The sequence below is a fragment of the Daphnia pulex genome, chromosome 10, assembly GCF_021134715.1.
Source record: "Daphnia pulex isolate KAP4 chromosome 10, ASM2113471v1".
NCBI classification, from domain to species: Eukaryota; Metazoa; Arthropoda; class Branchiopoda; order Diplostraca; family Daphniidae; genus Daphnia; species Daphnia pulex.
In genome coordinates this window covers 3,350,723-3,369,644 of record NC_060026.1, presented here as the reverse complement: position 1 = coordinate 3,369,644, position 18,922 = coordinate 3,350,723, and the positions used below count along the sequence as shown (strand labels likewise).

Here is an 18,922-nt window from a genome sequence, read left to right as displayed (position 1 = left end):
CTGGACCCACACACGAGCGGCTGTAATTAAACGGAAGACCTTCTATCTGGCTGCTGCTGGGCTTGATGACTAAATAAACAATCGCCGTTATACACAGTCCAAAAAGACAGCAGCAGCAGCTATAGGCCAAAAAAGCGCAGGGGCTTCTTCATCCTCCTCACCATCAACACCAAGAAATGCTCTCGCCTCTTTTTCTCGCCCACGTATATATAAATATAAGTAGAGAGATGTCTAAATATTCTTCGCATATATATGTAGAACACGAGAAGGAAATATACATATAAGAGCGCGAGCTATATCGTTATGGATGGTGGCAGCAACTATGCATGTAATAAGGCCTGACGGCTCAAAAGTCGATATAACCCGAGAGAATTAGTGAAACACATCGACGAGTAAGAATTAAAAAATATTAGGAGGGCCTGTGCTCTTGGCCGTACCTCACCCAGCTTTATTACAGCACACGTCTCTCGGCGTTTTTTTTTTATTGATGAGTAAACAACGCAAGTCCCGAAAGAAGGAGGAGAGCTCAGGGGGGCTATTAGAGATATACAGGCTAGTATACAACGTGCTTGCTGCTGTGGGAGTGTGTGAAGAAAAAAAAATAACCCACTTCTTATATTATTATTATGATTCTCCCGCGTGAGGATGAGAGGCCTATAATCACGCGGGCTCCTTCCAAGCGCAGCTCAACTCAAAGGCTCTGGATATCTAAATGCATTGATCCCGAACTCTGATTTATATATTTATTTTCCCAGCAGTACTTTTTTTCTGGTTTGAATGTCTACTCAAATATATTCTGGCCAATGGCTGACCAGCACGGTATATAAGTCTAAACTGCTGCCGTGTTGTATAAAGTTCTCAGATTTCTTTTCGACCCTCTGTCTAGCCATTTATATATAAGGTTGTTACACAGCTATATAGCTGACCACCGGAAAAATACTTCTCTATTCGTGTTAGACCGCCAATAACAATTGCTGACAGCTGGGGGGGAATTCAATATTATATAAAAACACATGAACTTTATTCCATTCGTCGTGGGTTTTTTTAGATTCGAGACAAATAAATCTAAAATTCCCAGAACCAATTGGGAATGCGTATATACGTACGCAACCGCTTGTTTGCGTGGGTGTAGACGTCGACTTGTAAATATCAATGCGGGTCGCGTGCCTAATTCTATACATGCCGAGGCCATCGCGGGTCGGCATTGCGTGTCGGCCAACCATTTATATTCCAGGACGACTCCAGCAACGTCCAGCAGCTCCTGTGCTGTGTATATATGTTTAGACATATACATACACATACTTCCTCCCATCAACCACCCAAATCCTCTCCTTCTAAATCTCGAGCGATGGCCAGCCAGTGCTGGCCGGCATTATAAAAGGGGGAAAATTACTTTTTTTTGTATGTCCAGCAGCAAAGAGAATGTGCATATAACGGTGGGGGTGCCGAACTAATATCGATAAATAAATAAATAAATACCGCGATAGAAAGCTCAAGGCAAAGTGGACAAAAAGGGGGGCGACTTATAATCAAATTGAGGCAGCGACGCGCGTCCGTCGCCGCGGCCCGTCGTCTACCCTACACACAACAACAGCAGCAACGAAGGCCGGGCTTTTCCTATATCTATTGTTCTGCGCGGATTCTTGGACGACTGGTCATCGTCAATGCTGTCGATATTAGCGGGCGAGGGATGCGGCTGCTGCTGCTGCTGGCCTGTACACATCCCAAATCCTAAAGCCATAGACACACACACACATGTGTGTACGTGTCTATATATGAGAAATGTTATCAAAGAGGGTGTGGCCGTTCCCCCTCAACCCCTCATGTTATTTTTTGTGCTGGACGCATCTCTTGTGGACGGCCTCTGATCGCTTGCTGATGGCCACTACTTTTCCTATTACAAATTTCCCCCCCAATCTAGTCGCTGCTGGTATGTCACCCCCGCGCACAGTTTTATGTCTTTTTATACTTTGACGCACAGATATTGGGTTGTGTAGTGTGTACACCCTTTTCACGTGTTTTTACAATACCCACCATAAGTCCATGCTGCTGGATATATTCTTCTTATCTTTTTGCGCCAGTTAGCATTATATGCCCGGAATTCGGAATGTGTCCTGCCTATTTCCGGCCCCCATTCTCTTTTGAGGAAGCTCACAACTAAACCATTCTGCCGATTTTATAGATATTACCTGGTAGTTTTTTTTTTCTCTTTTCATATTAGAACTATGACTCGGCAGGAGGGCAGCAGTTTCCATGTCAAGTGAAATAGAACAGCCATAGACTCGCTCAAGTCTCCATTTGAAATGGGCGCCAAAAAAATATATAAGGAGAATCCCTGCTGGGTCTAGTATATACCTGTGCCTGTTCAGGTGTGAAATATGATGTAGAGAGGGATATGTACCATTCAGGAGAGACTGTCAAGAGAGGTCTCAGCGCGGCAGACCGTGCATAAGACCCTCTCTTGCTGCTGCTGCTGTTTGTCTATGTATATAAGAATGTCTATAAGTCTCTATATGCTATTGGTGGTGGTATAGTTGTCCGTCCAGCAGAGATTAGAAGCGCAAGAGTCTTACGCGTTTTTCGGGCTATACAAAATCTCCCAACAGCAGTAGTGCGGTTATTATTTGTCGTCGGAGAAGTTTTATGGCCTAAAAGTTTTGGATGGATCTTTGTGTTTTTGTTGTGTTGCTGCCGAGAGAGAGAGAGAGAGATGTTACAAGGGGCCAAAAACATCTGTCCATTGCATTTATACACAAGTTTTGAGGACAAACAGATTCCGGGAGCTAACGAGTCTAACGACACACACGCACACAAGGAAATAAAAACCAGACGCCCGTGGTTCTTATTCTCTCATCTTTTGGATTTTCTCTTATATTCTTAAATGGGGAGGGCTGCTACTGCTGGAGAGATGAGCGCTTCAGGGTCTTTTTTTTGTATATTATTATAAATGCGCCTGCCCATCTAGACGATCCCATTGGTCCAGTTCACAAAAGCCCAAAACGAATAAGAAAACTCGGTCGATTTCTGGCTGAAAATAAAATTATTATAAGCTCGAAAAATAAAAGCTTTTAAGTATATATATTTTTTCGATATGTTACAAATGTGAAATAACCGATCGAAAAAAACCGGTTAACTGATGTGGCCACCCTTCGCTTTGGTAACTTTTTTTTATATGTATAAAATGGACGTCATTAGATTTCTTTTAACCCGTTGGCTAGAGAGAGACCATTTCTGACATTTTTCACCGTCGCATTATATTCGCCCGTGTTTGATACGCAATCAAATATGAATCCGTCAAGTGTCACGATTTTATTTTTTTTTTTCGTTTCTTTAAAATATTTGAACAAAGACCCAGCAGTATATTATACAAAATAGACTTTTTAAAAGAGTTGTCGAGAAAAAGAAAAACTTGATTGCAGTATAGCGGGGGGTTCGATGTAATCAGGTTGGTGGACGCCTGGATGGCGACGACTAGTCTTTGATATATTTTTTATTTCTCCCCCCTTTCTATCCTTTCAAAGTCTATTGAAATTTCCCAATTTGCTGGCGACCGAATGTCCGCCATCTTTTTCCCGCTGCCAATCAAAAAGGCAAAATAGACACACACACAAACCCACACGTTATTATTATTCCCAGCACATATACAAATAATTGGGGGGGATAAAAGAAAAGCAACGCAACCGTCATGATTGAATAAGAGTCTCGTCGCTATATTTTATTATTACAAGGTGGTGTAATAAAAGTCGACGCCAAATATGAGACTTCAAAATATCCCATCAAATAAGTCCAAAAAATAAAATTGAATCCGGCGCGGTTTCCCCCACCAATTGATGCGTTCAAATTTGGCGCGACAGGAAATGGAAACTACTGTACCACCGCAGACATGTACTACTATATAGGGCCTATAACTCAATCTATAATATACCTGTCGGTTAATGAAAAAGAGACCCTAATAACGGGCCCACACACAGACACACACACACGCCACGTCCCATTTCGACGAGATATTTATTGTGTGCGCTGCGCTCATAATAGAAATTGTGAATAAACAAGGGAGAGAAATCAAGGATCATAAGATTTGGGTGGTGAAACGAACATCAGAGAGAGACCCTGAGAGTTATTTGTCTCTCTCTATGTATACATGGGCGAGTGATCGCGCGATAGGGAACTGCCTTTTTTTTATGATATGATTGCAGCACATGCTTGATGATGAGCACACACAGTCAGCAACAGCACTCCCATAAAATTGGGAAAAAAACCGGACTAATGAGGTTATGGCTTCCTGTCTGTTTGACGAATATTGTATACTGATTGTATACATGTCCGCCAGTGAGGTACACATTTGAGTCGACTCTCTCGGTCGTTTTTATTTTTCAAAGCATATCGCCGTGTACATAGATAAAAAGAGACAAAACTATATATGACACGATGCACGCCAACTGGTCATCGTCGCCTGTATATGTATAAATCATCAAACATGATCGCCCACGTGCCCTATTGAGTCATTTCCAACCCTCACCCCACCACCACCACCACCAACCGACCCACCCACAGAGTCTCTCTCTTTTCCCGGCGTCATTTTATTAGCCTACAAATCACGGACAATTCATTAAGCACCTATCCGTCATAATGGGATCGTGCACTGCTGTAAAAGAGTTGAATTAATTCCTTCCCCTCCATTTATTTGATTTTTATTTTTCATCCGATTTCTTTTTTCTTTCAAAAATGTTCAGACGAAGAAATCGATTGGCACAGCACAGGAAGCGAGTGTGTCCATATTGGCCATTACCGCATGCCATAAGCGATGGGGGGGATTTCACTTTAATTGCAACAACAAGCCAATAAAATGTGATGGATAACAAAAGTTATTATTCCAAAATGTCGTTTCTTTTTATATTAAGTTTAACGTGCTGTAAAAAAAAGGCCTTCACCTGGGCCTTTGAGAAAAGAAAAGAAAAAAGTTGTGTAGATACGCGATGTATAGTTCAGTTTATCTCAATAGTTTTCGCAAGCGAATAACAAGCACATTAGGCCGAGCCATGGACAACCAATTTTTGAGAGTCTTTCAATGTGTGTAAGGGATGATACTTTCTCTAGCTATTTTGATTTGATTTATTTGTGTACTATATGTGTACACCTTTTCTTCTTCTAGTTGTGTTTTGGAGAAGAAGAAAAATGGGAACACACGGTAGAGGCTAGCTAAAAGGCCAAGGAGAATTATTAGCCATTGTGTCAGGGGAGTCAGAACTATACTACTGTAAAAACGGAACGGCTGGACATATTGCCCGCTCACACTTTTACCCCGGGTTTTGAACCCTCATGAACCGCTCGTATATGCTGGCTGGAGGAGAGAAGGAAAAAGCAATTAAGCCGGTGCCATAACCGTTAAGAAACCCCCGGTTTGGCTCTATACTACTGCTGCGAACAATTCTTTTTCTTCTTCTTCCCAGTTTTTCTCTCGATGCATTATACTTTCTATACAAGATGTATTTATACTATACTCACTCTCGGCTCCTCCTCAGTGATCAATAGGTCCGGCGTGTGTGCCGAAAAAGCCTGGGCATTATTATATAGACTTTTATTTTTATTTTGTGTCCGTCTCTATCTTTTTCTTCTTTGGCTGGATGGCCCGCGCGTAGTACTTGAGACGCTGTTGGGCATGTTTCAAAACCTATTGACCATCACTATGATGCTGGCCTTGCCCCCTCCCCCTCATGTTCAACATTCAATCAAGCTATACAGCCCAGCAGCAGCAGCTAGATCCTATATGCCGCCCGTTCCTATGTACATATATACACGGATCTCATCTTCCCGTGTCCGGATATCCTCTTTTTTCTATCTTTTTCTTTTTTTTCTAGCCTCTTGTGCTGCGCCTTTTTATTGCCCTTTTGTACATGTATAATACCGGGCTACTACTATCTATATAAATATATATAGTGGACCGGAGAGTACGTTGGGATTACATTTAATGCGATTGATGGATCGACTGGGCGACACTCGAACACATCAGGCTCTAACATCGACTCTAAAAGCGGGCGGACAAAAATGGTGGATAGACTACTAAAAAACAAAAAAACAAAATTTTTAAAAAAAGACAAAAAAATATACACACATAAAGAAGGAGGGAAAGAAAGTCTATAGGAGAGCCTCTCTGCTGTCTGATTGGTCGATCAATTATATCCTGTATATATATAAATAAGGGCTTGTGAGACACTGGAGAGACAGTCTAAGCAATGACAGTTGCGCCTCTGGTGGCATGAATCACGTTGACAGGCCACATTCCCCTGTATCACCTTTTATATATTTATACAAGCGCCCGGGACACAAGAAGAAGAAGAAGAAGAAAACCCAAAAAGAATGAAAAAGAAAAAAGGAAAAAAAAAGAAAATGGTGTGTATGTGTGTACGAGAGATGGCACGCTGGGCTCCATTATCAAACACGACAAGAGTCTCGCATTCCTCATCTCTCCTTTGGTTATACAAGTCCATTAGAAAAGAAAAAAACGGGCAAGTTGGGATCCACAGCATAACACAATCAGACTCGCATCATTCAGCAGCAGCAGCAAGCAGCAGCAGAGTCTAGTGTTTATGTATATTCGGGTTTTCTTCTTCTATTTCCCTCCTTCTTCTATTGACCATCCCACCTCCCCCCTTATTCCATGTTGATACTGGCCTTGTAAGGTAGCCCCATATCAAAATGTGCTGCCAGCTATACATCCGCGCGCCTTGATTTATATTCAGATGACGATCCATCAACGACCACTTCGTCTCCTCCGTAGATTCTTCGACTTCTTAGTTCTTTCTGGTCCCTCTCTCTCTCTGACTGACGGACTGGCCCAGCAGGAGAGCCCCAATTTTCCCGTCCATAAGATGATGAGACGCGAGTCGACTCATGTCCATTCGACCCACGTCCGTTGCCCCGTGTCCACTTTTTCTCGTCACATTCATCAATAGGCCTCTACGGATGAACCATGTCGACGTTTCTTTTGATTTTTGTCAATGTCGTCCAGCGCGACCCAAAACAACAAGAAGAAAAAGCTTCTCGATAGATTCTTATACAACAACTTTCACCCCCCTACCCAATAGAAAATGGGCTATTTTTCCATACTATCGGATTTTAATATGCTACCAGCACTTTAAGTGAACGGTTTCAACGGTTGGGAAAAAATGTGCCTGTCTATCGTCCATATCGCCGATATATTCGGACAAATGTGGGGCACAACTGGTGATGGCAGAGTGTCGGTGAGAGAATGTAAAATGTGCGAGCATATAGAAGCCGCGATGTTATCGTAACCTGCACGGACGCGACGCTGACCCTTTTGTGCGTGGCTGATTGTTGATGTTTGAGCGCCGGTTTGGTTCTTATTATTGCGCACCGCGTCGTCGTCGTTGTCGGGCCAACGCTTTATTAGTTTTGCCGCCCCCCTTTGGCTGGCCACAGCAGCTCAGCCAGCGGCCCAGCAGCAGCTTTGTCGACTAAGAGTTTGAGTGTCGGGGCGTGGCCGCTCTCTATCTATGCCCGTCGTTTTTATGCGCCACAAAAAAATAAAAATAAAAACTCTGAAAGTTGGAAAAGTTCAAACTGCGTTCGAACTAAATCGACAAACATCATAGCGCGGCGCGGACTTTTTGTTCTTTCCGTTTTTATTTCGGTGGGGTTGGGGGACGACCGCATACAGGACACATTCACGCCACACAAAGCATTTTGAAGGAGCTAAAAATATCTTCTTCTTTCTTTCTTTTCCTCCCCCTCTTGTTGTTTGTTCTTGCGCAAGGCCCAAATCGAGCGAAGAAAAAACAAAAAGAAATGAGACGAGACTTGCGCGCCACTTTTGAAAAAAAGAAATACAATTTTTTTGGATTTTGAATTATTTTTGGCGCCTCATCTACTATAGCGGAGACAAGCGTTGCCCTGCCCTGCCAATCAACTCGTCAAAAACCAGTTGAGGCAGTTGCAAGTGGGCTGGATGAGCCATCCACGCATGCGTCGCGCATGTCAATTCGATCCCAGAGTCTCTAACCAAAAGGAAATAAAAGAAGAAAAAGAATTTTCTGTCGAGACGAGCAACAGCAACAACAACGAAAAAGACAACGACGACAAGAGAGTCAGACAACGGGAATGAAAGAAAAGTGGCCTAATGCGATTGATAAACTCATTTCCGCACACAATCAAAAAGGAGAGAGAGAGAAGAAACACACACCACGAAAAAAAGCCCATCGCCATGGGTGGCATTTTCCACATTCGTATTTCGTTATAATAATTGATCAAAAAATCCAAGTCAAGTTTTTTTTTGTCTAGTATATCTAAAATATCCAGTTTTTGTGACTTTGTATGTAATCACGAAATGCTGAGAGCGAATTATAATAATAGCGCACTCGATTCCAGTTCACTAATGGACTCAGCGCGCTCAGACTCGTTAGGAGAATATGACGCAACGGCGTCTCTCTATTATCCTAGTAGTCCTGCATTGTGTAAACGTATAATAGCAATTAGATCTATATATTTGTGAGGGCGTTGTGTGTATGTGTAATTTCCACCGGACGGATACTCACATTCAAATGACCAGGAATCAATTCGTGTTCATTTAACATTGGGAAATTTAAAAAAAACAACAAGTGAATAGACGACAATAGAAAAACAGGAAGCTGGGCATGGGAGTGTATACACATATATAGCGCGTGCTGCATAAAAGATTCAAACATATTATGCGTAGTATATAGGCCCAATACACAGCTGGTGCGGGCCCCCCCTCCCGCCTAATCACCAATTTGAAAACGTGCCGTTTACGACCTGATCGATTTCCTGATTGTTTTTGCCCTACCAACATGTACAGAGAAATGGCGCTGTAATAGTTAATGAGCTCGGTCTGTGTCGCGACACGAAGGCGATCTCGTTAAACGTATTTAGATTTCGAAGCTTTTATTTAGACTAGACTAAAGTGTAGGTACATTCAAAAATGAAGGTAAGAAAATATCTATCCTAATTAACTCCTCTATACGAAAATGAAACTAAAAATAAAAAGCCGCTGGCGGTGTATGAGTGTTACGGAGTTATCGGTGAGACAAAAGAAAAATTTACAAAATTAAAAAAAAAGGGGAGAAAAAAAAAAGGTTTAGCAGCCCCCCACCAAAAGGTAAGAAGAAAAAAAAAAGGCGTTACCCTCATTGTAGGTATAATATATATACCCTCCAATAAATCTGAAATCGACTGGTGGCCCTGTGGAAAAGTGTCGATTCTGGCGCCAATCGGAACTTGTTGTCTTTGGGGACGAGCGGATTTATACACAAGCAATCGTTTTTTCAAGGGGTGAGCGGCGGTGTATATATTATATAAGAGATAACCCGCTGGGGTGCATTATATATCTGATTCAATAGATTGGACACAAAAGCTGATATCTTTTTGTTTTTGTGTCGCTCAGATGTGATCGATGGCACGGAAACGCTTTGACCAAAAACTTGTGTCTCAAACATATACAAGGGAATGGATCACGCAACAATCTAGTCTGCTGGCATATATACTAGAGTAGAGTAGAGAGATAGTAGATCTGTGTTATAATAGCGTGTCTGGGTGGACACCGTTCCTCCTGGGATCTATAGTCCCTGTCGCGTTTCTGTTTGACAATGTTTCCCCCCTCTCTCTCATCCTATAACAGCGCATTTGAGCGAGTCCGATTCCATCGCCAGATATTATATTTAGGCCTACTTTTCCAACTGTTTCTCTTCATGTTCCAGTTCGAATTGTGTGCGCATGAACATATGTTAACTGATGCACTTGGTATAATGATTGCACCGAGTACTTGAATAATTCTTGAGCCCTTTTGGACATACAAACGGATGGTCTGAAACTCCTCCCACTCTTCGGGGGTCGTAAAACAAAATCTATACTAAAAGAAAAAAAAAACCTTTTTTTTGGGCTGCTGCCGGATATCTTTTGTGTCTGCAATATCCGAAAAAACAAGCCCCCAAGCCGCCCGCCAGTATAGCCTCAATTACCGCTACATAGAAGGTTATTGAGTATAGCGAAAAAATTAAAACTGATTGTAGACCGACCCATATTATATATATACCAATTATTACATATACATACAATATATATACTAGTACCCTCATTTTCTCTGTACCTAATGTAACCCGGTTGGTTTGACTCTGGCGCCATTTTATCTTATTTAGTTTTTTCTCGAAGAGGGGGGTTACTTTTTTGCCATTTAGTTCAGAGCGATATTTCCATATAATACTCGATTGAGTTTACAGGGCATTACACCCGAAACAAGCGGGAGAGCCTTATAGGCCGCACCTCCGAATGAGAATGAAATCAGCGCGTTTGTTTTAGTATATTAGCCGTCAAAGTGGACGGAGTCAATTCGATCAATAGGCGGAAGTAGCATAGAGAGACTAGCTGTCGTGTTCTTTGGTTACATCAGTTGCACTTATTGAATCGCCTTCTGCTTCATTAGCATTCGCTCGACAGGAAACACCAACAACATCAACCCCAGTCCGTTTATTTTTCACCCCCCTGGCTGCCACCGAAACTACACACGAACGCGCTTACAGCAGCCCGAGCGGATTCAAACAAGCTCATTAACTGGAAATTCAATCAGCTTTGAAGCGCCACCGCGGTATATAATATTATATTGACAAACCCCCCTCCCGGTAAATGTGTCAAATAACCTACACTTACAGGATATACTATATATAATTTATTCCGGCATATTATTGACGAAAATGACTACGTATACATCATAATATTTAAAACAAATTCAATTATTGTTTCCTTTCGAGCCCTCCCGTCATTACGGTATCACCAGCAGGCTATATAGGTTTAAAATATATAAAAACAGATCTTTAACAATCGCCTGGGAGTCTATAATTTAGTACAGGGCGTGCGGACAGGAACCGCGCCAATAGATTTTCTGAAGCGCAAGTCTATTAAAAAGAAATCGAATGCAGTTTGGAAAAAGGCATACATGTACATATAGGACTAGGAAAAGGTTTTTTTGAAGTGGTGGACACAGCTGTTGAATCGGCTCAACTGTCGAGAGTAGGAGAGAGAGGGGGAGAAAAATGAATAAGAGGGGCGAGCGTCGTCGTCGTCTATATATTTAGAGATATGGCACGCGTCGTAACGCCAATTGACCCCCCCTTCCACTCCCCGCCGTTCTCTGGTGCGGTGCAAAAAGGTCAGCTCCTCTGTGCCGCCAACAATGTTGACCTTTCTATTCATCCGCCGTGGCCCCCACTCGACCATATCTCACACAGCGCAGAGTGTGTGCAGCCACACACATCACACACCCTACAGGAGCCGTACAATACACACATATATAACACACACAAAAATGGATAGATTCTTATATATTTTCTTCGGGAAAATAAATATATATTATAAACGGGATGCGGACATCTTACGGCCCTCATCAATGACTCAATCCCTCATGGATTCAACATCAAATGATTTTTTTTCCCTTCTATATCTCCCGCAGCACACCCTCGTGAATGTAACCAGCAGTACAGTTGCATCAGGATGAGATTGGACAAAAAGTAAAAAAAACCTCCCAACTTATTGGTGAGCGATGCTGCTTTGCTCCACTCGATTGTGTGATTCAATCAAGACTCGGAGCGGCGCACCCGCTTTTATCGATTGATTGACCGGGTTTTTCTTTTTTTTCTTTCTATACCGCGCCGTCCTGATTCAATCACTCACGGTCAATTGATCACAACGATCCCGAGAAGAGACAAGCATTATTATAGTAAATAGTGTCGCTAAGTAGTTGCCTCTGTGTCTACTGTCTAGTTTAGTACAGATTTATACGGGCCCAAATAAGATCATTTTTTGTGTTTGTTTCATATTTAATTACAAATGACGTAATACACACGCAAGAATGGTGGACATAATATACTCTGATTTCGTTTCGAGTTCAATGGGATTAAAGATACAAGTCTGTTAACCATATAAATCAACCAAGGAAAAACCCGTTTATATAGTGTGTGTAACAAAAACAGCTGAGAGGTTCTTTTTGGGAGCATTATAAACAACTCCCCCCCGCAGTGGGAGGTCGCGCCCGGTGTTGGTTATTGCGCATTATATCTGTAAAGCTGATCAAAAAGGGAAAAGCCAAAAAGTTTCTATTGAAAATAAAAATTGTAGAATATTGACCCCGCGCTGTTTTAGATTGTTGGGTTTGAACACAAGAGCGCGCGTCTGCCATGTAGTATATATACATCCCCGTGCGACAATATAAATTACGTACATGTGGGATTGATGTGAAAGATATGAACTCGTTGCTTACATTATTCCGGGCCGTGCCAAAAAAAAAGATATAGCCACAATTCAATGGATAATACTATTGTGTGTGGCAGATGAAGTTGCATCACACCCACGCGCGCCAAATATACAAAAGGCGGGGGACGACCACTCACCTTTTGTCCGCAAATAGAAACGCATATTTCTCAAAATGTATGTATCTCGGACAGCCAAAAAAGAACTATATAAGAACTGGTCAGCCAAAAGTATAGAAGAAATCGTCAATGAATGGCCAAAAGGAATAAAAACTGGACTGTGTGACCACCACCACCGAAAAAGGGACATTTCTCTTATATAATAATCATAGCTCCCCCACTGGAAGGAGCTCGACGGGGTGGCGGAAGAGAAAAAAAAAAGGTGGGCCTGGACTCTTTTGGAGGTGAATGAAAACGGCTCCATCTCTTCCGTTGGCACACACACCAGCCCTTTTTTTTCCCCCTTGAAAGATGGGCGGGTGTTGTTGCGATATATATATATTGCGCTGGACAAGCCAAATATATATAAGAATATAGGCCTATGGTTTTTCGAATGGGGTCCGGCTGCTGCGCTTGGTTGATTGCGCGCGTGCGTCTGTGTATCTAACTTGCGCAACGCATGTCGTCAACATCTCTGCTGGATTGACGACCTTTTTTTTCTTTTTTTGGTAAACTTGTAACATTTCACCAGAGAGAGAAAAAGGGCGGGCGGATGTATAAACTGGTTTGAATTCTCACAATTTTGGCACATTGTCCAAGATATCGCTCGAATTATTTGAAACGCCAGTTGATTGAAACCTTTTCACCACTCACCTGGATGGATGGATGGATTTTTTTTTTTGGGGTGATTTGTGACACCGGGCAGACACCGGGTATATACTAGACGATATAATGAGACCAGTTGAGAGATAGGGGGGTAAAAGGATATTAGTCTGACGGGTAGGGGGAAAAAAATTTAAATTTTCCCCCCCCCAAAAAAAAAGAAAAATAAGAAAAAGACAAACGCCCCAAAAATAGATAAATCAATGATGAGCTTTTTTTCTTTTTGTTTCTTTTCTTGTTTGAGAAAAAAGAAATGGAAGAAGGGGGCGCGGGGACAGGATCAGTTGATCATCGGCCGTTACGTTGGCCGCCTTGTCGTCGTCTGCCTTCGACCATGTAAGGGATGCGTCCCGTCTCTCCCGCGACCGAAATTAATATCATCACGACGACCCACACTGTGTATTATAGATTTAGTATATCTATTTCTTCTTTCAAAAACAAAAACAAAAGAACATCGCGTAGGGGGGTGGATGTGGATGTGTATTAGGTATGCAAGTCGTCGAGAGCCTCTCGATCGTGTCACCCAGTTGCTAAGCGACGTGAGTTATGACACGAAATGAGATTGGCCGCCAGGTTTTTCTTATTACTATCTTTTCCCCCCCGGTTTAACTATTTAGTGCACAGCACACAAACATTATTGAATATAACGCCGGCGCCATTTTTGACTTGAATCACGCGGTGGGGCGGGATATGGTCATCAACTTCCCGCTCACGAAAAAACAAAAGGCGACATTTTTGCGTGGCCTTTTGTTTTTCATGGCTTTCCTTATGATTACGATCCTTGTACAAATATTCTAGAGTTTTTTTACGAGTTGCGCATTCCTCGCCTGGCCGATAATACGCAACAGTATAAAATGGTAACACTTATTTGCCTTTAGTCTTCATTGTCTTTTCGCGGAAGAAGGAGAGACAAGCGGCGAGCGGAGCGTGATGAAATTTGATCAACGATATGAACACACGCGGAGAATATATACAAGAAAGGCCAAGTCGTAAAATAAAAAAGACAAAATTTTTACTCGGGATGAAAAAGGAACTGCGTGGTGTGCCGATATTGGGTAAATAAAAAGCTGTCGGGACTTGTCAAAAAAAGAAGAGACTCTGCTGCTGCTGAGAGAAAAGCTAACGAGCGCGACGATCTCGATTGATCGCGATAAGCCGCGCTCTAATGTTTCCCCATTTTTCTTCAAGTTTGTTGTCCCTTTTTAAGTCTCCACAGTTTCTATGTGTACAACAGTCATAACCGCCGCGCTCTCAGCTGGCCTGACACTAATGGCGCAGGGAGAGACGTCTGCAATATGGCCGGGCTCCAGCAGCCAGAAAACCTTATTATAAATTATGTACCAACTCCGACGAGTGTCGCAGAGTTTTGATCCAGCCACTAAGACAAAAAAAAGGTAGAAAAACCCAGTTGAAAGTCATACGCACCACAATGCAATAGAGAGAGAGAGAGAAAAAACGACATTTTGAATAGGTTCTAAATCATAATAATGATGGCCGACAGCCAGTTGGTGACACATGGACTATGACCGCCTCAAGAGAGACTTCTCTCTCTCTCTCCATTTCCCAAAAAACCTTCCAGGTACGTAAGACATTAATTTTCATTTTTCCTTTTTTTCTTAGATGGCCAGATAGGCCTTTAAGTCTTTCTTCTCTCTCTCTCTTTAATACTATATAGACACACTATACTCTTTTTTTTTTCTTTCTCGTTTGTGTGTATCACACACGTACATGTTCTTTATTCCTTCATCCTCTTCGAGATAAAAGACAACAAGGGACCGGCGAAGGACAACAGGACAGAAAAAAGGTCGATGTGTGTATAGGCATTATAAAGTGCTGGGCACAAGAAGAAGCTGCTGTAGCGATAAAGTTTTCTTCTTCACTTCTTCTCATATCGAGATGTGTGCTGTGTGCTGGGCATATATATATATATGTGTGATCGGCGAGCGGCCTTTCGGCCTTTTTTATATTTTTGGTGGGGTGTCGTTTTTCGAAGATTTACACCAGCCAGAAGGATCGACAGGGTCCGATGATGATAGGAAACAGGTCGTAGTCGTCGCATCTTTTTTCTTCTATAATTTTTGAACAGATTTTCGGTTGGTGTTGTTGTTGTTGTTTTTCGGGGGAGGGGGGGTTTTAGGTAGGCCTATACACACACAAACAACTATCGAAGAGAGAGTTTGATTTTTCAAGGGGGGGGGGACAAGGTTCGTATATATCTATTTCATAGATAAGGCGAAATAGAAAATTGATACAAGAAAAAAACCGGCTATTTCTTTTCTTTTTTTTTTCGATTCTCATTATGACTCGATAATTTTTCATTCAAGTTTTTAAGAAAATTTTAAACAAAAGCTGAGAGAGACTTTTTTTTTTATATATGTATATGGAGAATTGTGCTGCTGGTGACAGCGGAGTTATGACGGGTGTTCATATAGTTTTCTCCCATCTCCTAGCTGGGTCCGTTGCCCTTAAAGGTTCTATATATTATTATTCGCCCTCTCTCTATATATCCATCCGCCCAGCAGCACAGCCAAGAGGAGCCAAACAAATAAAACTGAAACCTGTCAATTAAAAAATAGTGAAACAAAAAGGGAAGAAATCGACATGAGAGAGAGGAGCTAGAGAGGAAAAGCCAGCCCAGATCGGAGAGAGTGCTCCACACGGACGACTTTGACGAATGGGTTGAAGCGAAGACACACATCGCCTATATACACACAACCCACGTAGTAGCGTCATCCAGTTTTCCATGTCATTTTCTTTTTTTGATTTTTTTTTGTTCCCCTCAACGAGCCGTCAACTAGCACCTTTGTGTTTAATATACGAGCTATTCTCTTATAAGGGCCGGAGAGCTCTTACATATATGTATATGCAGATAATACCTCCCAGGAAAATCATCAATGTCATATTCGTGTCGCGCACATAGCAGCCAGCAGCCAGCAAGCAAGCAACAGGAACTGGATTTCTTTGTTTCCAGACTCTCTCGTCCACTCTTGAATAATATATGATTGCTGCTGCCCCTTTTTATTTTCTCTCTATTTTCTTTTATCCCTTTTTGTTTTCTTCTTCTTCTTTCATTCTCATTTGGGCTGGCTTAATATTTCATTTGTCCAGTTGCAGCCAGTGTGTGTGTGTGTCCCTCCAGCCCCCAGATAGACCAAAGTTGACTTCATCTTTTTGATTTCTTCTTTTTGATTCAACGTTGCTGGATAAAATAGTAAATGAATATTTTTCGTTTTATAAACCAAAATTTGTTCTCTCCATCTGGACAAGTCTAGAGAGACTTGTGGGCAAGTAATATGGGTGGGGCAAATCGTTGATCATTTGGCAACACAAAACTGGCCAGAAGTTGTTCACAACTCCCGACAGTTTTGAGAGAAAGAAAGAAAAAAGGTAATTCAACTTTGTCCGTCTGAGATGCATACCAAATTTGTGAACGTAAAAACTATACTATTACTACTACTATTGTGTGTGTGTTTTGCCTTTGGTGGCATTTTCTTTTTTAGACGCATTCCGTCACAGCCGGACGATCTCGCCGAGTGACACGGCCTTTTTGTTTTGTCTTTTCTCTCCATCGAAGAAGAAGGAAAAAACAACGACGGACCGGTTATTGTGTGTGTGTGTGTGTCATTTGTGTTAGACATCACATCTCTCGGGTAAAAGGAATTCCGAAACGTTCATTGATATGACCACCACCTCCGCACTCATTTTACACAACACACGGCGGTTTGTATTAAAAGTCGCCCAGCAGAGTCCAGCACAGTCACATTGACACGACCCTGGGCTTCAATTTTTCTCTTGTCTAAAGATATTCTACGGCCTATATAATATAGCCCGGCGCTCTGCTGGCCGTCTCGTAGTCGGACACATTCAATAGGGTCGTACATCACAAACCTAATGGAATTATTTACAAATTGAACGACGAGTGAGAGCGCACAGAAGCTTATGGCCCGGTAAGCAAGGCAGTTATCCGCGCAACCGAGAGAACGCAGCGGGATATTATACGGTCGACTAGCACGAAAAGGAGCGCTCGGGCTCTTCTCTCTCCTTCCAGCTACTAGCTCCTAGCGGTCGTTACGTCAAAGAGAGACGCTATCACATATGTATAGGAGGACGGTGCTGGAGATGGCAAATACCGAAAAACAAACAGACAACTATAAAGACAACAGACGCAGAGAGAGATCAGATGCTCCATCCATCCCGCAGAGTTTGTTCCAGGCAAAACACGCACAGCGGGAAGTCCCGACCCTTTTTTTTTTGTGTGCCGACAAACTTATACAGTATATATCACGCTAACGGTTTCGGGCTACTGTATACATGTATACACACCACTCGATGTTGTATTTTCCCTCCCGCCAAATCATTTGAATTGACGCGCAAAAAAAGTTTGGGATTTCTCTGAAACCGTAAAACACTTGACACTTTTTTGCTGTTGGTTCGATTGGCGATGTGGGAATGATTCATTTGTCATCGCCAACTCGGTGAATAGCTAAGGCAAAACTTAAATGGGTCCCCTCTGTGTGCTCGAGCGACGGCAGCTCGGCGTTCGCCGATTGACTTACGAGGCCCCCACGTGCCCTGACAAATAGACAAAAAAAAGAGCCCCAACTCTTTTCTTTTGCTTGTTAAAAACTGGGTAACTAAAAACCATATGTTTTAACTCTACAACGATCAGCCATCAGCAGAGGGAACCGTCAATTTTTGACTGCGCGATGGGAAGTTGGATAGAAACTTACCGGCTCCGGTGTGGGTGGTTGAAGCTTCGTCCTCTTGGCCGTCGAGAAGCGACGCAACGCCGTCCGGTCCACCACCACCACCACCGCCATCCTCGTCATCCAAATGTCGTATGGGACGTGCTTGTTTCCTGCGAGACATTTTGCTGCTTTGATGTGAAATGGTGGCGATAGGATTCCCGAAAAACTAACAAAACACACAAATTGGCCGCCGACGGATAGATATGTCCAGCCAATCAATCGAAATTGTTTGTTTAATTTCACGCACTTAAAGGTTAACACGCACACGTTAGAGTTTCGAAATTTATTCAAAAACCAAATGCGACACTTTGAATCATCAAAAGTTTGTCTCTGGCTATTCAAATTTTGGTTTTGTCTTCCAATCAACTGTATTCCATCGTTCCGTGTGAATTGATTCTCTTTCACTTGATGTCGGGATCGAATTTCATCGACAATCGGCTGTCAAATATAAAACTCGGCGAACTTCAACACACACACACACGCACAGAAATGAAAAAAAAAGTTAACCACTTAAAATTTTCACGTTGCCGACACGAACGAACGAACGAAAGCACAAAACGCGACAACTGCTGGATGTTGAATCAGAAACAAAACTCAAAAAAAACACGCACTCGTAAATGAGTCAAAATAAATGCACGGCGATGAGGGTTGTGTTTTGTCCAGTCAAAATGATGGCAGAGAAAAACACATTGAGAGCGCGCACCCGCCGGAAATTTTTGGATGCGCTGCCCATGGAAGCCGGACGAGTTGTGCGCTGACGGGTGGCCGTTCGGACAACTTTTTTCTCTCTCTCAGTTTCTCTCTCCTCCTCTGCTGTGCTCCGTCTCCTCCCTCCTTTCCCTCCCCCCCTTGCAGCCACAGTTCCTCTTCTCTTGTAGTAGCGCTAGTACCACAGCAGTCGAAAGCTGGCCCGTGTGACGGAACACGGACACACACAAGAGAGACGAGATGGGAGGCGGCATCAAGCCAGAGAGAGAGAGGGAGGAGCAGGAGCTGAAAGTTTCCCCCTTTTTTCTCTATTTTACTCCGCACAAGATAGGAGCCGAAGAAGGAGCCCGCGGGCGTCTTTGTCGTGAGAAG

General features: G+C 42.6%; 1 protein-coding gene across 1 annotated transcript in view; it reads right to left on the bottom strand.

Annotated features, from left to right (window-relative positions):
- LOC124203574 (homeotic protein spalt-major-like) overlaps nucleotides 1-18,615 on the bottom strand; it is a 32,169-nt gene extending 13,554 nt beyond the window's left edge. The window contains exon 1 of the mRNA XM_046600244.1: nucleotides 17,825-18,615. Coding sequence (XP_046456200.1) covers nucleotides 17,825-17,963 — 139 coding nt within the window. The 5' untranslated portion in view covers nucleotides 17,964-18,615. The remainder of the gene's footprint in view (nucleotides 1-17,824) is intronic.
- Nucleotides 18,616-18,922: the final 307 nt, after the last annotated feature.